This window comes from Lathyrus oleraceus, chromosome 5 (genome assembly GCF_024323335.1).
Source record: "Lathyrus oleraceus cultivar Zhongwan6 chromosome 5, CAAS_Psat_ZW6_1.0, whole genome shotgun sequence".
Lineage (NCBI taxonomy): Eukaryota > Viridiplantae > Streptophyta > Magnoliopsida > Fabales > Fabaceae > Lathyrus > Lathyrus oleraceus.
Genome location: NC_066583.1, coordinates 11,455,330 through 11,477,304, shown reverse-complemented (window position 1 = coordinate 11,477,304; position 21,975 = coordinate 11,455,330). Strand labels below are relative to the sequence as shown.

At 36.6% G+C, this 21,975-nt stretch overlaps 1 protein-coding gene across 1 annotated transcript; it reads left to right on the top strand.

Moving 5' to 3' along the window:
* The first annotated feature begins 267 nt into the window (after positions 1–267).
* On the top strand, positions 268–3,389 carry LOC127085361 (transcription factor bHLH63). The gene is made up of 7 exons (XM_051025877.1): positions 268–794; positions 886–1,137; positions 1,271–1,405; positions 1,507–1,578; positions 1,680–1,898; positions 2,159–2,267; positions 3,192–3,389. Exons 1-7 carry the CDS (start codon positions 468–470, stop codon positions 3,230–3,232), a joined length of 1,155 nt encoding a protein of 384 aa, XP_050881834.1. The 5' UTR covers positions 268–467; the 3' UTR covers positions 3,233–3,389.
* Positions 3,390–21,975: the final 18,586 nt, after the last annotated feature.

Below are 21,975 nucleotides of genomic sequence, written 5' to 3'. Positions count from 1 at the left end.
CTTTCAACTATCATCTCAACTTCTAATCTAATCTTTTTTTCTCTCTCTTAATAATTTGCACCACTTCTTTCTGTCTTTAATAATTCCTTTTAGTATTATTTCTCTAAATCATTAATACTATATTTATATATAATATAATAAAGTTTATACCAAATTGCCAATTAAATGCATCTACCAAAAATTATGTTAATATTTAAAAAAGATTAATCACTATAGTTGTGCTGGCCAGATTATATATATATAAAAGCAACAATTTATTTACTTTATAATTTATATAAACCCCACCTATTTCCCATTTCAACCTTAAATACGCTTTCAATCTATCATCACCTCCTACTCCTACTCCCATTTTCCTGCACTACATATATTTCATCTTCTCTTTCAACAACAAGCTTCAACAACAAAATTAACCTCCATACACTAACACTAATCAATAATCAAAGTATAATAACAGTGATTAATTCAACATGTTGCACTGTTTGAATGCTTCCGGGAATTTACCTACTGAGAGTTGTTCATCCGACATAACAGTGCAGGAAAGACAAACCGAAAGGATGAAGTGGCAACAACAACAAGATCAAGGTTACTTCAACACTGCTATGTTTTGTTCTTCTGTTCAACAAGTTCAGAATTCTCAAGATTTAGTGGCTCTTCAAATTCCATCGGCAATTTCAAGAACTTTCAGCTCTCCACCTGTTCTCGTCGATGCCAAATTCGTTGACTCCCCGATCGAGAAAGAGAATTGTTCTAAGAAGAGGAAATCTGAAAAGGCACATCATAATCATAAGCTCAAGGTGTGTAACAATATCGTTGATCTTCAATAGAAAATTGGCTAACAATAAATTAACTATAGAAATTATATTTAATTTGTTGCTTGTTGTTTAGGTTGTTGATGAAATTGAGAACAAAGAAAAGAGGATTAAACTAGGTGCTGAAGACGGTGAATCGAAAATCACAGGGTACCCTAGCACCAAAAAGAATATAAATAGCAACAAGAGTAACAAAGAAAACTATGCAGGAGAAGGTAGTTCAAACTCAAAGGGAAATTCAAAAGCTTCCGAGGCTCAAAAACTTGACTACATTCATGTTCGAGCGCGTCGCGGCCAAGCCACCGATAGTCATAGTTTAGCCGAAAGAGTAAGTGCTCATTTAAGTCTCTGAAAAAGAAAATAGAGATTTAGCAGAAGCAGTTTATTGTTTGTTTGTCTGATATTTGTGCACGTTCTTGATTATATATTTAGGTCACTGAGTAAAATAAATTTTGATGCAGGTTAGAAGGGAAAAGATTAGTGAAAGAATGAAGTATTTGCAAGATTTAGTACCAGGATGCAACAAAATTACAGGAAAAGCTGGAATGCTTGATGAAATTATCAATTATGTTCAATCTCTTCAAAAACAAGTTGAGGTAATTATTAAGAGTTAATTAGTTATTAATTCTTAATTTGCCTGTAACATTGATTATTGATCTATCTATAACAAATTTATATATGTTAATTTGGTTTGCAGTTCTTGTCCATGAAATTAGCTACGGTTAATCCCAGGCTTGATTTCAATATTGATGATTTGTTTGAAAAAGAGGTATAATAAGAAAGAATTTCTCACTATTTACATTATCTATGAGCTTAATTTGAAATCTCTGTTATTAATATATTCTTCTAATTTATTTGATTTCTACACAGGTGTTTCCAACTTGTGATGCAAATGCAAATTTTCATGTAATGGGAATTTCATCAGAATTGAGTAATACCAATCCATATCTTCAGTTCAATTCACCACACCAATTTGTTTCTTATGGTGGATTAGATACTGGAATGAACCCTATAGATATGGGGCTAAAAAGAAGCATAAGTGCCCCTGTATCCATTCCAGAGACTTTCATTGATTCTTCTTCTTTTCATGTAGGTTCACTCTCTCTGTTAATTTATTCTTCTATTACTGTCAGGGTTTTAAAAAACTGTCTGTTACCGCGAAAACGGCCGCCTGAGACCAGTATTCACCGTTTTTATGATGAAAAAAGAAATTATTGTAATATCTGTATTGATAGAAAATGCAAAAACCTTTACGCGACTGTGACCGATATTTAAAACTTTGATTACTGTTTTCGTTGTAATATTGATTGGTTTTATTAATTTTTTTTTCTTGTTTGTGTTTGTTATAGCAAATTCTACCATCTACAACATGGGAAGGTGATTTCCAAAACCTTTACAACATGAATTTTGATCAAGCAAGAGCAGCTTCTTTTCCTTCTCAATCTCAGTTTTACACAGGTAGCTAAGAAATATTGTAAAGTCATAAATTCACTTTTTAATTATCTTTGTTTCTTTAAAGTAGAAAGTGAGGCAAAAGAGAGTGGATTTAATAGATGATAGAGACTTTACATCCCATTGATTTTGATCAAACAGAAAAATATCCAGTATCTTTTCTTTTTCAATAATGAAATTTGTTAAAATGGATCTGTTTAATCATTCAAATTGCACAGCTGTTTTTTTGTTGGTGCTTCCACTTTCCCACTACTTTACTCACACAAAAAAGTTTGAAGTTTTGTATCAAGACGCAATACAATGAAATCGAATGCAATTATAAGTCTCAGTGTCGTATGTTGTATCTCTGTCAAACATTGACACTGAGACATGTCAGACATTAGACAGCAAATTTTTAATCTAAGTTATCGCTATGCGACATACGACACTGTATGTCAGACACTAGAGATCAAATTTTTAATCTAAACTATAGGTTGTTATGTACTATTTAAAGAGACGGAAAAAAATATTTTAGTAGTAAGCTATAAGCATGAAAAATAATGCTTTAAGTTGTATGGATTAAGTGATAAAAACACTTAAATTTGGCAAATAAATTGGATAAGAGGAAGCTATCAAGTTCTCTTTTTGCAATTGAAATTTACCTGCAACTTGATGAAAAGGTTGAGCATTGAGGACCACCAATAGCATCAATCCTTTTCTTAAGCTAAAGTTGATTACAACTTATGACTAGCTTGTTTCTGGTTGACATTTCACAATCTCACATTTTAGAGACCACTTAAAATCAAGGAAAGTGATAGAGTCTCATGGGATGTGTGAATTATATAACAAATTAAGAGATAGAAAGTGAGAGATATTCTACTAGATATGGAAATATTTATATTTCAATCTAATTTTTTTTATAAATTCTAAAAGTCTTGTTTATGTATGCAGGTCTAGTTGAAGCTAGCAATCTAAAGATCGAGATGCAGTAGATAACAAAATCTATGACCGTATTCATTGGATTAATTATCTTAATTACTCCAAATGCCTCTTATCATCAAGATTCTTTTTTTTTCTCTTCAAGTACATAGCCTATATGTTAAGTGTCTGTATACTACTCCATAATATGAATAAAATCATATTAACTAATACGTGCCTATTTCAATTGTCTTCTTTCATATTAATTAAATCACTTTTGCGTTGCATTCGTTGACGAGTAGCATAAAGATTGTCCCCAGTTATAAAAATATGTCAGATAATATATTATCCGATATATGATTTTTAACATCTCATCTCACGTCTAGGATTGAGTAGAGTTTGAAATTAAATGGTGGATGATCCGATAATAGATGGTCCAACGAATCTTAAACGAGACTCTGATACCATCTTAAAATGTGTGGGTTGAGACAAACTCACCCTACAAAACCGACTAGTAGGGTGATGATTGCTCTCAGTTATAAGCACATGCACATGTTTAACAAGTATGAATTAACAATTTTTTTAAATATAAACATATTACAGTATTAGTATAGTATCAGTATCAACATCTTCCGATACTATTTTTCGCCACCTATTTTTAAAAGCTTGGTCTTATCCATTGAATTGTGTGAAGAATAATGAAAACAATGAACATGGAGAGGGGAGAGGGGTGGGATATATAGTGGACCATGATAAAGTAACCATTGGGGACAGAATAAGAGAGAATTGACTAAGACAGTGATAAGTAAGCCACAGAATGATGAATACATAGCTCCTAAGTATGCGGTGTAGAGGAGGGGGGTGGACTGACATTTTCAAATCTAAAATTTATTAGAGTCGTGTTTTGTCTCTCATGTGCCCAAAAATATTTATGATTCAGTTGAATCAGAAATATCATATCTACTCATGTGTCTATGCTTAGAAGGATAGGATCCTTACCCAACTTCTCAAATGTTAAGAATGGTATAAACAAAGGACACGCACCGGAAAAGGAAAAGACATTAACATAAATCCAGGCCTCAAGGTTCCCTAGTTGCTCCTACTTCAATGGCCCTCATTTACTTTCCAACTCAATGATATCAGGACTAAATATTACGGTCAGCGGCAACTTAATTTGAATTTTGATTAAAAGTGACTTCGGCTTAACCGTATAGAATAGATCTATTTCTACAGGTAGTGAGGCAACTTAGTTTGGATATTGGACCTATAAGTCCATAATGAAATGGACCACGGCATATAAGAGCGGAAATTTTAAAAATATATTTTCTGTTTTCGAAGATATATTTTTAGATGTAATTGAAAAAATATTACTTTTCGTATTTTTTTATAGCCACCCCATTTTGATCAAAATTCATTCGGAGGTCTGAAGATGCAACTCATGAAACATCATTGATTTGTTAAATAAATCAGTTCGATAAATAAAAACATTATAAATGAGTACAATGCTTATTCAGAAATCCATCTCCGGAAATGTCAAGCAGAACATTAGATAAAACATCACCTTGCATGTTCTTGTCCTTGATGATCAAAGGGAGCTTCTCTTTGAAACCTTTAAAAAAAATTCTTTCATTCTCACTCAATTTTTCAACACCAAAATATTATTCTTGTATTTTATCACATTAAATAGAGCAAGAGAATCTGAAATTTAAAGTAAAGTTCATTCATTTCATCTCTCATTCCTTGCATTAATCTGTATTTTTAGTTGAAATTATGAACGTTGAGTTCGAAAATGTATCTTCGGACTCAGTTCATTTGTTCCGGAGATATTGTTAGGGGAGTTTTTCAACATGGAACATTGAACATTGTGGGACTTCTTCTTTTAGAGCAACACCTTTGTGAGAGATACACCACATATTTACCCAAAACCTAAAGTTTATAGGTGTGTGGATTCTCCCACTTATAAATGTTCAAGTCTCCATATTTATAATCAATGTAGAACTCTAACTCACACTTGACTTATTATTCTTAGCATTCCCCCTCAAATGGAAACTCTTTTGTCCACATACACTTCTACCATCGTTGACACTTCTTCCTAGGCATTTTGATACACCTCTTCCTGAGCATTTTGATTTCAACAAGACAGCTCTTCTTGAGAATTTCTATACAAGTAAGTCGGTCCCTTTATTCGAACCAAAAGCTCATGATATGTTGGGAGAGTTTTTTCACTAGGGAGCATTGTACATTATGGGACTTCTTCTTTTAGAGAAACACCTTTGTGAGAGACACACCATATATTCACCCAAAATCTTAAAGTTTTAGACGAGTATTTATTGTCTCTCTCACTTGTGTGTCTTTTTTTCCCTATTTTCCTAAGCCCTAATTCCTTTCTTCTCCAGTTTCATCTTTTCTTTCTTCTTCCATTAACAATTGTGTAGCGAGAATAATCTTACAATCAAGATTGGTTGATTTACTCGAGTGAAGAGTGAAGAACAAAAAAATTCGATCGGTGTGATTGAATCTTGTTCATCAAGATTGCAGCGGAATTCTCCGTAGGTTTTGGTGAATTTCCAACATCTGGTATCTAGAGCACTGAATGAGAGTTTCGTGGGAAGAAAAATACGATGGCTTCCGAATGGACATTTTCTACCGAATCTCCCAATTCTAAAGAATTAGAATTATGAGAATTGGTGTAAACAGACGAAGGTTGTTTTATGTTGTCAAGATCTTTGGGATCTTGTGAAGGAGGGAGTAACGCCGCTCGTAGAAAACGCAACGGATGAAAAAAAGGTTGCACACAAAGAATTGAAGAAGAAAGATTATAAAGCTCTCTTTATAATTCATCAATGTGTTGATTCCGATCATTTTGAAAAGTTGAGTGATGTTGATTCAGCAAAAGAAGCATGGGAAATTCTTGAGAAATCGTTTGGAGGTGTAGAAAAGGTGAATGAGGCAAGGTTACAGACTCACAAAAGAACATATGAATTGCTTCAGATGGAAGACAATGAAAGCATAAATGATTTTTTCACTAAAGTTACAAAACTGGTGAATCAAATCAAGGTATGTGGAAAAGTGTTGACACAAAAATCGGTTGTTGCAAAGATCTTGAGGTCATTGGCTCCAAAGTTCGACCACATGGTAGTAGCCATAAAAAAGTCGAATGATTTATCAACATTGACAAAGGAAGAGCTTCAAGGGACGCTTGAATCTCATGAATAAAGATTGGCTGAAAGAGCTATAAGCAAGTCGAAGAGTGATGTGGCTTGGAGGCGCAATGAGAAAGAGAAAAGAAAGGCAAAAGGAAGTGGTTCGACAACAAAGGTGAGAAGGCTATAAAAATTTGACTAGTCGAAATCAGCAAGAAAGAGACTGGTTGAATTAGAGAAAGTCCTCATACCAAAGCAACCAAAGAGGTGATGTTGCGTGTAGTGGAATAGATGGTGGTCGAAAACCTGAAAAAAAATTATATTCAGTGTTTCAATTATCAGAATTATGGTCATTGCTCTTATGATTGTCCTGAAAAACAAAAGAATCAGGAAATTGATACAATGTTTGTAAAGCATGAAGAAGAAGAGATGTTGTTGATGGTCACAACAAGAGATGAAGAAAGATTACAGGACCAGTGGTACTTGGACTTAGGATGCTCATCACACATTACTGGTAGGAAGGATTGGTTTGTTAGCATAAAACCCTCAATAAGGTAAAATTTGCAAATGACAATACTATAGCAGTTGAAGGTATTGGTGATGTTCTGATTATGAGGAAAGATGGCAAAATGTCAGTAATTTCTAATGTACTATACCATACATGAAAAGTAATTTGCTTAACATAGGGAAGTTGGTCGAAAAGAACTACAAAGTGTCGATCAAAGACAAGATGATGAGAGTTCTCGATTCAAATGGAAGGTTAATCTTGAAGGCACCTATGTCTCAAAATTGAACCTTCGGGATTGAACTTAATGTGATGGAGCACAAGTTCCTTGCAACTGCAGCTAGCATGGATGGATGGATATGGCAATATAGACTTGGCCATCTCATTTTCAAAGACATCAGAATTAAACAAGTACCTATAAGTACTTCTTCTGTCAACTCTGTCTCCACACCAATCATAATCTAAGTAACTCAGAAGTTCTAAGTCAAATTCAGCACCAGAAAGGAACAAAACTCCATACTTCAGAGTTCCTTTTATATACCTCAGAATTCTGACAAGAACTTGATAATGAGACCACTTCAGTTTACTCATAAACCTACTCACCATTCCAACTGCATAGAAAATATCAGGTTTGGTATTACACAAATACCTCAGAGATCCTACCAATTTCTTGAACGTTGTCGCATATACATCATCACCATCAGAACCAGAATCCAATTTCTAATTTATACCAGCAGGTGTGACAACATCTTTACAATTTAATAGCTCAAATATCTTCAGAAGCTCAAGTTCATATTTCAAATGATGTAAAATTATGTCTTTTTCTGAGTACATAATCTCCATCCATAGAAAATAAACCATATTTCCTAGATCAGTCATCTCAAACTCATCATTAGCTTCTTCTTGAACTTAGCTATCTCATATTCACAACTTCCTGTTAGAAATATGTCATCTACATACAGACACACCAAAATCATATTGTCTTCAGAAGTATGTTGAACATAAACACCATACTCCATCTCACATTTCTGAAATACATGCTTCTTGAAAGATGAATCAATTTTTATATTTCAAGCTCTAGGGGTTTGCTTCAGTCCATACAAAGCTTTGTCTAATCTGTACACCATCCCTTCCTGATTCTTTTTCTCAAATCCAGGAGGTTGTGACACATAAAACTCTTCTTATAATGGACCTTTCGGAAATTCATATTTCACGTCTAAATGCATCAGAGACCAATTCTTATTAGCTGCTATCGCAATCACCAACCTGATTGTTTCATGTCTTGCTACAGGCACAAACACTTCAAAGTAATCTAACCCATGTTTCTACAAAAAACCTCTCACAACTAACCTTGCTTTGTCTTTGCCCATTGACCCATCTGGCTTTAACTTCACCTTATTGTAAGACCCCAATTTTGACCCTAAGATCCCTCATGCAATCTCATCATATGCATTAGCATTGGGATCACACCTTGACATCCTCCTTACCCCTTTTTTCATTGGGTTTGTTTTGGGAGAGATCACCAAGCACTATGTGATTGTATCATACTTGTATATTATCATTTTTACTAACCAAAATACCAAAAACGTGTCTTTGCATTTGCCTAACTCTTTTGTAGGTAGGGCATGATCCCCATTTGATCTATCAAGTCCACATCTAGGGTTTAAGACCCTCATGGCTAAGAGCACAACCAAAGATTGATCCACAATGTCTATAAGCATAATATATGAGTCCCATTGATCTTTACATGTTACTTTGATCAAGTATTCTTCAAGAGTTTGGAGGTGGTTTGCGTTGGAAGCCCTAGTTTGTCTAGGTATCTTGAGTAACTTCTTCAACAAGCTTCCTCACCAATTGATCAAATTTATCAAGGGACACTTCACAATTCATCATATTATGCATATATGATCTACCATAAGCCTAAAAAGTCAAAAGAATTGCATGATAGCAAGTTGGTTGATGGCGGTTGGCCAGAAGAATTCATCTGATCAAAACTGGGTCCCCTTAGACCCTATCTCCTACAATTTTCATCATGTGAAAATGATCCTAAGATAAAAGATACTCTATGTGACATTGCAAACAACTCTCATGTTTAAGTCTAGAGCTAATTTTGCTTGTAAAGTCATTTTACATTCTGAAACATTATAGGTCATTTTGTCTAAACCCTAATTTGAAAGTCAACTTTCCAAGGTCATAACTTGCTCAATTTTTATGAGATGAAATATTTCCAAGTTGCACAATTAAATTCAAGATGTCTAATTCAACTTTGATGTTTAGAGTGAAATCTAAATAAACTTTTATGAGCATGTGATATGAGGATACATTATAGGTCATTTTTGACCTATACCATTGAATAAGTGATATTCCTCAATTTCAAAAATACATAACTCTATCATTCTAAATCCAAATGACATGAAATTTGTGACCATTTTGAAGTTCTTTGAAAGAGATACAACTTTGATGAAGACAGCTTTCTCATTTGGAGCTCACATGAAAAGTTAAGTAAGGTGGAACATTGAGGTATATGACTTGACACTTAGAAATTTTTTCAACATGTTGAAATTTCCAAACTTCCACCTCAAAATTCACCATGATACAAGTTCCAAATGGCAAAGTGTCCAACATAAGAGTTGTGCCTCTTAAACTAAGCTTTCCAAAGAGGCCAATTTCATTCATTTTGGATAAGGTTTTCTAGGGCTGCTTATGGTTTTAACAGGCATGCATCAAGTGGAAAAATCAAACATGCAAATGACCATTTCACATTGCCTTGCCATTCAAGCTTCATTTTAACTTCATTTCAGATGCATTTGGACCGAAATGGATTGCTTCATGGGCCTGTACACGCCCATGCAAGCTTGTGCGTGACCTTGCCAAATTTGGAACCAAATTCAAGTGTGCAAACAACACTCTCAATTGCTATAAATACAAGCCCTCTGAGCTCATTTGAAAGGACCTTTGTGCGCCAGCTTTGCCCCCTTTCTTCAAAACCTCACAATTCAAAGGAAAACCTGAGAATTTTCATTTGAAATTTGATTTTGAATCTCACTGTTTGGAGATTAAAAAACTCCAGGATCCAAAGCTTTGTTCCATTCCCAAACCACTCCTGCAAGCTTCTTGAGTGTGATCAAGCAAGGATTGAAGCAAGAAAGATCAAGTTCTGCACAACATTGAAGTTATTTTCCAGAAATTTTCTTCTCTTCGATTCTCACTCGATTCTCATCAATTCTCTTGGATCTTTGGTTGTCTGAAGTCCTACCAATGTAGGCAATAAGATTGAGCTGCTTTGAGGTCAAATCGAAGCAACTCAATTGACACACCTCAAAATTCAACTCCTCATATCTTTCTATATATTTGGAGTTAGTTAAAATTGAGGTCATATTCGTGCTCTATGCCATTTTTTCTTTCAGATCATGTCCTCCTTTTTCATTTATGTGATTGTGATGACTGAACCAGTCCGGCGAGGTTCGCCTGAGAAGGTGACCGGAGGTTTAGCGCCGGTGATGTGTTGGACAGGTTCTGAGCCACATGATCAATTCAAAATGTTTTAATCTCACGCGTTAGTTTTGATTACCATCCCTGTGGCGCATTGACTTAAGTCCATGGTGGAAAGCGCGCTGATGACAACTTGAGTTGCCACCTCAATTAATGAGGGAGATCAAGTGGTCCACGTTTTTTTGTATTTTCTGATTTTCATTTTATTCCTTTGATTTTTATTAATTCATATTAATTTTAATATTGGTCCAAAAAATACGAGAGTTTCACCAAAAAAATTTAAATAAAATCCTCTTTCATATTTTGAATTAAAATTATTTTTGGATCATTATTAATATTTTTCACGATTTAATTGATTTTTTGAATATTTTTAATTGTTTAAAAATACTTTTAAGTCTCTAAAAATTCTGAAATTTTTTCTCCAATGTCCTTTGACCTTGTTTGACCTATGGTAAATCTCATGGCCATTTCTTTGGTGTTTTGATGAGATTTTAGGAATTTGACAAACCATATTTAATTTAATGCATTATTTTTAGTATTTTTTAAATTGAATAAATGCCAAATAAGTGTATTGAGCCATTTTGATTGTTTGTATGAGTTTGACTTGTGTTGTTGGGCCTTGGTCAAGGTTGATTTGACTTTGCTAGGTTAAGATCATTAGATTTAGGGGGTTGATGGAATGTACATTCCATCTCCCAAAATGAATGAATGATCTTAATTTGGTAAAAGTCCTCCTTTGTCTAATTTGAGTTTTGATCTATTCTCCTCCCTCTTCATCTTATTCCCCTTCTTTATGCATTCATATCATGGACCTATGATATCTCAATATCCTAAGGCTAGTTGATTAAAAAATCAACATAAGTATCGATGAGATTAGGCCACCCCTTTTGCATATTCTTTTTGTGTGTGGTATGTTTAATGAGCATAGTCTATTATACTATGTCTCTAACATGCATTAACACCAAAATTCTATTGTCCGACCTCAAATAGTTGTGACATCTACATAAGTCCAATTACGATTGCTTAACATAGCGCTAAATTTTTGACACAAAAGGCATATCATTCTAGTTAGTGAGATTGTAAGTCTCCCCTCTTTCATGGTATTGTGTGGAAACTTGGACTTTTTTCCTTCCCTTGGAAGATGTCTTGGTTCAAGGATCCATGCTTGTGATAAGTGGGTTGAGTGTTCTCCAAAGAATTACTTAAATAAAAAAGAAAAAGCAATACTAACTTCTAACTCATTAACAATTAACATTTACTTTCAAGTTATTTACTTTAATGCACTTTATTTTTTAAGCCTTATTCATTTGCCATTATTCAAACCATTCTAATTGTTTATGTTAATGTCATTTTCACTTTGTCCATTTGGACCATATTTTGTGATATATTTTGCTTGTGTATATTGTATTTGTTTGTATGGTCTTTGGCCATTAATGTACATAATAAGAACAAAAAACTCTAAAAAATATCTTGTGTGGACTGTTGGTTTGATCTGAGACAATTGGACTTAGAATTTAGGCAACACTCCCTATGTAAAGGACTTGGTCTATGCCAACTTTCATGAAACCAAGTGATTGTAACCTGAAACTTCATCTGATACATCATTAAAGTTCCATTTGAGTTCATTTGCAATATGATCATTGTGAAGCTGTTATTTTGAACCTGTGACTTGTGGCATTGTGGGATTCATCTGCTACATGAGAAAATTTGAAGAAGATCATGGAATGGATAAGCTTGGATGTGGCTATCTTTATTTGATGCCTTGCTCTTCAAGTTAATATGGTGTGCACTGTTTGTTGCTTGATTCTATTATCCAAGGGAATTTGGGTTTCTATATGACATTCTTGTCTATTGTATTGCAGCCCATTGGTCAGATCTTTTCAACTCTCAACTTTTAAATTTATGCTTATGATTAGTCTCTTCATCTCCTCCCCATTTCTTTAATTTCAAAATCCCTCTCTCCTTTTAAAAATTTCTTTGTTTGTACTTGTTTTGTTTCTAAACTTAGACCATTTTGGAAACTAGAAACTTTGGCCTTATGCCATTGCATTTTTAAACTTCTTTTCTTAAATAAACATGTAAATAAACTTAACTATACTTGACTTAAAGATTTCAAAATCCAAAAAGAACTAACTCATTCAAACCATTTTTAGGCCTTTGTGCCTTTCAAACCTAATTTTTGTTAAAAGCAAAGCATCCACTTTGAAATTTGTATCATGAACTACGAGGTTTTGATCCCTCATTTTTATGTTAATACGTAGGCACAAGTCCGAAGGTCTTGTCAAACACAAAAATATAATTAATGAATTCTTTTCTCATCCCCCAATTCTATTTGTTTATAAATATCATTTTGTACAAAATACATATGCACACAAGAAAGGGCTCCCTAGGAGTACCTAGGACACTTTAGGTGCTAACACCTTCCCTCTGTGTAACCAACCCACTTACCTGTAATCTCTTGCATTTTATTAGTTTTGATTTGAAAACTTCTTATTTTTTGGTTTTGTTCATACTTTTCCCTTTTCCCTTGGAAACAATAAAAGCGCGGTGGCGACTCTTGTTATTTGATGTCTTGCTTATCCATAGCTTGATGATCATAAATTTACCGCTACAAAAATTAAGTGGCGACTCTGCTGGAAGAAATCTCTAGTGGGTTTAGCCTACTTTTTTGTGTGTATATAATTATATAATTGATGTATGTATATTTGTTTATATGATATAATCTGCTTGTTGTGCTTGGTGATCTCTGAGTGGTGAGATAAGTTCTAACCCGAACTTGAGTGCAATTAAGATAGGAGGATGGTATAGTCATGTTCGACTTGTGTGGAGTAGTCCTTAACAAGTTGGCTTGAGACCCATCCGCTCAGTGGAGACCCTTTTGGATTTGGAAATGTCACACAAGTATTTGTGGTTAGGCATTACTATCTCTGATTTGGGGTCCGAGAAGTTGAGGATCGTAGAACATTTAAACCCTCTTGGCCTATTTAGGACGTAGTGCAGAGACTGTTCAGGTGTAGACTTGATAACAGTTGTTACGCGATACCACACTCAGACGAGTTTCTCTTGAGAATATTATGGGTCGATGAGTCAGTCATCTTAACCTGTATTATCCGATAGATGGAATTAAGACTATGGGAACTTTTTAAAACATGATCTACAAGTTTTTATCCTTAGTTCACTCCTTTGGGATGGTTCTTACCCATACACCATGCTCATGATTCACAACAAACCCTTGATTCTTGGTTGATCCAATCAAGTCTTGTCAATATCAATGGAACTTAGGTGTTGATAAGGTGTAAACCATAATCCACCAAAATGGATGATTGATCTTGACAATGACTTGATTCATCCCTTGACCTTTGTTTGTTTGCCTTGTGTGTGATCCCTTATTTGTAATTGTTGCATTCATGCATTCATGCGCATCATAACATTCATCACACAAAAATTTCAAGGAACTAAGATGTTATTTGCAAATATTTTCAGACCATGGATTATGGACGAAGGAACACTAAGAAGTACAGTTTCAGATATCCCGGCTTGAAAGAGTTAAGGAAGCTAGCATCATTTGTATTAGATCCCTTGGACTTCAAGCAACGTCATGGGAAGCTTCTATCTATCTTGTCCGCTGATGTGGTTGAAGGACTTTTGAGAGTATTGGTGCAGTTCTATGATTCTCTCTATCGTTGCTTCACTTTTTCTGATTATCAGCTTGTGTCTACGTTGGAGGAGTATGCCCATCTCTTGGGAATACCTGTTTCTATCTAGGTGCCTTTTAGTGGATTGGAAGAGATTCCCAGATCTCATCTTATAGCTGAAGCTCTTCACTTGAAGAAGTCTGAGATTGAGGCTCATTGGGTGAAGAAAGGAGGATTGTTTGGGTTGCCATCTGATTTCCTCATCAAGGAAGCTACTGCCTTTGCTCAAGCCGGTAGTGTGGACGCTTTTGAAGCTATCTTTGTGTTTCTCATTTATGGATTAGCTTTGCTCCCTAACATTGACGGTTTTGTCGATGTTAACACCATTAGAATTTTCTTGATTGGGAATCATGTGCCTACTTTGTTGGGTGATATGTACTTCTCTTTGCATCTAAGGAATTCTAAGGGTGGTGGAACTATTGTTTGTTGCATTCCTCTTCTGTACAAGTGGTTTATTTTGCACTTGCCTCAGACACCTGCTTTTGTGGAGAACAAACAATGTCTTCGGTGGTCTCAGAGACTTATGTCTCTCACTAATGATGATATAGTTTGATATGATTCTTCTTTGAGCATTTTGGAGATTATTGATAGTTGTGGTGAATTCTCTAATGTGCCTCTCATTGGTACACAAGGAGGAATTAACTACAACCCTGCTTTGCCTCGTCGTCAACTTGGGTTCCCCTTGAGAGACAAACCTAATAACATGTTGTTAAAAAGTCTTTTCTATCAAGAGGGTAAAGATCCCCAATATTTGAAGCAGAAGATTGCGCATGCTTGGCATAATGTGCATAGGAAAGGAAGGTCCGAGCTTGGTCTGCGCAATTGTGTTGCTTTGGAAGCTTACACTCTTTGGGTGAAGAAGAGAGCTTTGGAATTGAAGATGGTTTATCCTTGTGAGAGACCTATGTCTATGGTTGTGGTTGAGACCTTAACTCTCCCTAACCAAGATGTAGAGGAGTTGGAAGACACATTCGCCAAGATGAAGCAAGAGAAGGATAGGTGGGAAGAGCGTTTCCATACTTTGAGCAAAAAGCATGAGGAGTTGCAGCTTGAGTCTAAGGACAAGGATGCACTTATTGAGCTACTTGAAGATCGAGTGACGAAGAGACAGAGAGAGCTGGAGGTTTCATATTCTAGCATGCCTAAGCCTTCTGTTGCTTGGAAGAAGATTGTTGATCAGCTTATCCTTGAGAAGTCTCAGATGAGGTCTTCTTTTGAGACCAAGATCCGACGCATTCAAAGGAAGTACGCACCTGCAGCCAGATCTTCTGACGTTGTTGTTAGGGATCCTTAGGATGACTAGTCTCGTTTTCCCTTGTATTTTTCATTTGATTTATAAAATTGTACTCAGTGTAATCCTTCCAATTATATAAATGAAAAGAGATTTTTTATGGTCATATCAAATTATTGCAATTATATATATATATATATATATATATATATATATATATATATATATATATATATATATATATATATTTGCAAATGATATAGTAAGTTCCTTGCAAAATAAAAACAATCAAGCCTTGCATTTCATGCATCATTTGCATAAGCAGGTTTCTCTCTCGCCAGATGTCTCATTGGTATTTCTTTTGTACTTTAGCCAAACTGACTCATCGATATAATACTCGCGCCAACCACTCCAGAATTATGGAACATCTTGAGCAAGAGAATAGAGACCTGAAAGAGGAGATCGCCCGCCTGACTGCCATGATGGAGTCAGTTCTAGCCGTGCAGAGCCAGTCGTCTCCAACACCTGCAACTCCTCATCCTCAGAGGACTGTTATTTCAGAGGTGGCTACCTCTACCATGCCTACTGCTACCGCTCATTTCGCGCCTGCCATGCCTGCCGGATTCCCGTGGGGAATGCCGCCAAATTTCATGTCTGAAGGCTTTGCTCCCACATTTGCTTCCATGCCGGCATCTAGCTCGGTCATGTCTATGCCACCACCTGTTGTGCATAACTTACCTCGTGTGGAAGACACCATTTATCATTCCGATCCATCTGAAGGCCTGGACGTATATGAGAAAATGGATGAAATGAAAGATCAATTTCTTAAGTTGCGCAAGGAGTTGAAAACTTTGAAAGGTAAGGACCTTTTTGGAAGAGTGCTGGTGAATTATGTCTAGTGCCGAATGTGAAGATTCCAGTAAAGTTCAAAGTGCCTGACTTTGAAAAATACAAAGGGAACACATGTCCGCTCAGTCATTTAGTGATGTATGCCCACAAGATGTCTACCCAAATAGACAATGATCAGCTGTTAATCCACTATTTTCAAGACAGTCTGACCGGCGCCGCACTAAGATGGTATATGGGGTTGGATAGTGCGAGTAGCCGCACTTTCAACGACTTGGGTGAAGCATTTGTTAAGCAGTACAAGTATAACCTTGATATGGCTCCCGACCGAGATCAGTTGAGATCACTATCTCAGAAGGACAAGGAAACATTTAAGGAGTATGCGCAGAGGTGGAGAGAACTCGCTACTCAAATCAACCCTCCTTTAGAGGAAAAGGAGATGACCAAAATTTTTATGAAGACCCTTAGCTCATTTTATTATGAGAAGATGATCGCCAGTTCCCCATAGTGACTTTACCAAAATGGTAAATATGGGGATGATGCTTGAAGAAGGTGTCCGAGAAGGACGGTTGTCAAAGGAGGAGGTATCATATAGTAAGAGATACGGCGGTAGTTTTGGTAAGAAGACGGACAGCAAAACCAATGCAATTTCAAGTGGGAGGTAGAGGAGGCCTCAAATCAAAAGAAGTCAACCACCCCATCAACATCATCATCAAGTATCTTCTATAATTCCCGTGTTTTCAGCTAATCAATCAACACCAATTCAACAACAACAACAACCACAACAACGTACAAACACCTACAACAACAATAATACCAACAATCATCAACAACAAACTTTTAAGAGGAAGAAGGTCTCTTTCGACCCGATTCCTATGACGTACACAGAATTTTACCCCTCGTTGGTTCTCAAGAACCTGTTACAACCCCGAAATCCGCCACAAATTCCTGAACCACTTCCATGGTGGTACAAGGCTGACCACCGCTGTGCTTTTCATCAAGGAACACCCGGAAATGACATTGAGAACTGCTATCTACTTAAATATGAAGTTCAGAAGCTAGTAAAAAATGGAATGGTGTCCTTTGAGGACCGCGCACTTAATGTGAAAGCAAACCCACTGCCAGCCCATGGAAATTCATCTATTAATATGGTAGATGACTGCCCTGGGGAATTCAAAGTGTTTGATGTCTGTTTCATAAAGAGATCCTTGGTGACGATGCACAAGGATATTTGGTTGGTTAGTGAATGTGAGCATGACCATGATGGTGGTGCTATTTGCAGTGTTAATCCAAGAGGTTGTGAGATTGTGAAAAAGGACATCTAGTGGTTGATGAATGAGGGTATGATTCAGATTGTTCAATCCCGTCATGTAGATGACGATGTGAATGTGATTGTTCCAGTGTTTAAGAATCCCGAGAGAGTGGTGATTCAATATGATAGCTGCAACAATAACAGTATCAGTCAAAGATCGGTATCGTCGGTTGTCATACGGTTAATGGGTCCAGTCCCGTATGCATCCGATAAGGTTGTTCCTTATCAGTATAATGCAACTATGTTGAAAGATGGTCAAGAGGTTCCATTACCTACGACCAGTTCTGTCGTGAGCATTGCTGATGTTACTAAGGTGACCCGTAGTGGTCGAGTTTTTGGTCCCGTTTTCCTAAAAGATGTAGAAGATGTTGGTAAAAAGGTAGAAGTACCTGCAGCAGATCCAGTTAGTGCTTCAAAGCGTCAGTATGGTGAATCCAGCAATTTGAAGATTAATGATGATGATGAGATCCTTAGGCTGATAAAGAAAAGTGAGTTTAATATGGTGGAGCAGCTGCTCCAAACCCCCTCAAAGATTTCAGTGATGTCTCTGCTTATGAATTCAGAAGTGCACAGAGAAGCACTGCAAAGAGTTCTATAGCAAGCGTTCTTGGAACATGATGTTACGGTGGATCAGTTTGATCATATTGTAGCTAACATCACTTCCTGCAACAATATCAGCTTCTGTGATGAGGAACTCCCTGAGGAGGGTAGGAATCATAATCTGGCTTTGCATATTTCTATGAATTGCAAAGATGATGCTTTATCCAAAGTTTTTTGTTGACACCGGATCCTCATTGAATGTGATGCCAAAGTCAACATTGTTAAAGTTGTCATATCAAGGAGCGCCTATGAGGTATAGTGGCGTAATCGTCAAAGCTTTTGACGATTCACGCAAAACAGTGATAGGTGAAGTGGACCTTCCAGTGAGGATAGGTCCGAGTGATTTCCAAATTACTTTCCAAGTAATGGATATCCACCCGGCCTACAATTGTCTGTTGGGAAGGCCATGGATCCACGAGGCAGGAGCTGTTACCTCCACATTGCATCAGAAACTCAAATTCGTCAAGAATGGGAAGCTTGTCATTATTGGCGGGGAAAAGGCATTGTTGGTTATCCACTTCTCATCTTTCTCTTACGTTGAAGCTGAGGATGAGGTTGGAACTCCGTTCCAAGCCTTATCTATTGCTGCTGAAAAGAGAGTTGGGGCACCTATGTCCTCATTGAAATATGCAAGGAAGATTGTTGAAGAAGGTAATGTAGATCAGTGGGGGCGCATGGTAGAGGTCTCCGACAACAAGAACATAACTGCTTTGGGTTTTCAATAAGGTTCATCAACTGCTAGATCAGAGGATATGCAACTTAGCTTCCATAGAGAAGGATTCATTCATGGAAATAAACAACATTTAGCTGTTGTGCTAGAGGATGACGAAGAGGAAGACTGCACCAATTTTGTGACTCATGGAAAGGCTTGCAACAATTGGACTGCTGTTGATATTCCTGTTATTTTGCATCAATCTAAGTAATTGCTTTTATTTGTTTAAAAAAATCCTTCTCCTATGCCTAAGGGAGAAGTGAACAGTGTTGGGCATTTCAAATTTGATCATCAATAAAATTAATTCTGTTCATCCACATCTATGATGTTTGTTTTACTTTTTGCTTTACTCAGAAAATGGTAATCACAAAAAACATAAATAAACAATATAATTGCCCATCTGCATAATATTTGGTCACAAATTCACTTCTCTAAAATCAAAATATCAAATCATTATGCAGGTTGGTTTCTAACCCCATTGAATACAATGATCCTTCTCCTTCTTCAAATTTTGAATTCCCTGTGTTTGAGGCCAGGGAGGAAAGTGATGCAGAAGTGAGTGATGAATTGTCTCGTCTTCTTGAGCATGAAGGAAAAGCCATTCAACCATTCGCAGAGCAGATTGAGTTAGTCAACTTGGGTTCCAAAGATGATGTGAAGGAAGTCAAGATTGGGTCTCAACTGTGTCCTGATGTTAAGAAGGGGTTGGTTGATCTTCTCCGAGAATATTCAGATGTGTTTGCTTGGTCCTATCAAGACATGCCTAATTTGAATTCCGAGATTGTGGAGCATAGGTTGCCATTGAAGCCAGAATTCCCGCCGGTCAAGCAAAAGTTGAGAAGAACGCATCCTGATATGGCGGTGAAGATTAAAGAAGAAGTGCAAAAGCAGATTGATGCTGGTTTCCTTGTTACTGCTGAGTATCCGTAATGGGTAGCCAATATTGTGCCTGTGCCGAAGAAAGATGGAAAATTCCGCATGTGTGTTGATTACCGAGATTTGAATAAGGCCAGTCCAAAAGATGATTTCCCTCTACCACACATTGACATGTTGGTAGAAAATACTGCTAAATTCAAAGTCTTTTTCGTTTATGGACGTATTTTCTGGATATAATCAGATCGAGATGGCACCCAAAGATATGGAGAAGACCACATTCATTAAACCTTGGGGAACATTCTGTTATAGAGTGATGTCTTTCGGTTTGAAGAATGCTGGTGCAACTTACCAAAGAGCAATGACTACTCTTTTTCATGATATGATACATAAAGAGATTGAAGTTTATGGTCATGATATGATTTCCAAATCTATTGATAAAGAGGAACATGTTGAGCATTTGTTATAGCTATTCCAGTGTTTGAGGAAGTACAAACTCCGCCTGAATCCCAATAAGTATACTTTTGGTGTTTGTTCTGGTAAGTTGTTGGGATTTATCATCAGCGAGAAGGGTATTGAGGTTGATCCTGCCAAGGTCAAAGCAATACAAGAGATGCCTGCACCCAAAACTGAGAAGCAAGTCAGAGGTTTTCTCGGCCACTTGAATTATATATCAGGATTCATTTCACACATGACTGCCACATGTGCGCCTATATTCAAGCTTCTTTTGAAAGATCAGTCTTGTGATTGGATTGAAGATTGCCAGAAAGCTTTTGATAGTATCAAAGAATTTCTGTTTGAACCTCCAATTTTGTCTCCACCTGTTGAAGGAAGACCGTTGATCATGTATTTGAATGTGCTTGAAGATAGTATGGGTTGTGTTCTAGGTCAGCAAGATGAGACTGGAAAGAAAGAATTTGCAATTTACTACCTCAGTAAGAAGTTCACCGACTGTGAGACTCGATATTCTATGCTAGAGAAGACTTGTTGCGCATTGGCTTGGGCTGCTAAGCGTCTGCGTCAGCATATGTTGAATCATACCACTTGGTTGATATCCAAAATGGATCCAATCAAGTATATATTTGAGAATCCTGCTTTAACTAGGAGGATTTCCCGTTGGCAGATGTTTTTATTAGAGTATGATATTGAATACCGATCTCAGAAAGCAATCAAAGGTAGTATCTTGGCAAACCATTTGGCTCATCAACCGATTGAAGATTACCAGTCAGTGCAGTATGATTTTCCTAATGAAGAGATCTTGTACTTGAAAATGAAAGATTGTGATGAACCATTGCTTGAAGAAGGGCCAAAACCTGGTTCCCGTTGGGGCATGGTATTTGATGGAGCTGTTAATCAATATGGTAATGGCATTGGGGCAATGATTATTACTCCTCAAGGCACACATTTTCCATTTACAGCTAGATTGACTTTCAAGTGCACAAACAATATGGCAGAATATGAAGCTTGCATTATAGGGCTTGAGGAGGCCATTGATCTCAGAATCAAGCATTTAGATGTCTTTGGAGATTCAACTTTAGTTGTGAATCAAATCAAAGGTGAGTGGGAGACGAATCACCCAGTTTGATACCATATAGAGATTATGCGAGGAGGATTTCAACTTTCTTTACAAAGGTTGAGTTTTATCATATCCCTCGAGATGAAAACCGGATGGCAGATGCTCTTGCAACATTGGCATCAATGATTATAGTGAAGTATTGGAATGAGGTTCCCAATTTGACTGTGATACGTCTTGATAGGCCAGCTCATGTGTTTGCTGTTGAAGATATCAAAGACGAGAAGCCGTGGTATTTTGATATCAAGTGTTTTCTCCAAAGTCAGGTTTACCCGCCTGGGGCATCTTTGGAAGATAAGAAGACTTTGAGGAGATTAGCCGGCAATTTCTACCTAAATGGTGATGTATTGTACAAGAGAAATTTCGATTTGGTTTTGCTCAGATGCGTGAATAGACACGAAGCAAACCTATTGATGACTGAAGTCCATGAAGGTTCCTTTGGTACTCATTCCAATGGGCATGCAATGGAAAATAAGATTTTGCGAGCAGATTACTATTGACTGACAATGGAATCTGACTGTTGCAAGTTTGTGAAGAAATGCCATAAGGGTCAAATATATGCGAATAAGATTCATGTTCCTCCGACACTGTTGAATTTCATTTCCTCTCCATGGCCCTTCTCCATGTGGGGAATTGATATGATTGGCATGATTGAGCCTAAAGCTTCGAACGGACATCGTTTTATTTTGGTGGCTATTGAATACTTCATAAAATAGGTTGAAGCAACATCATATGCGAATGTAACCAAACAAGTTATAAGGTTTATCACGAATCAGATTATATGCCGTTATGGTGTGCCAAGTAAGATCATTACTGATAATGGATCGAACTTGAA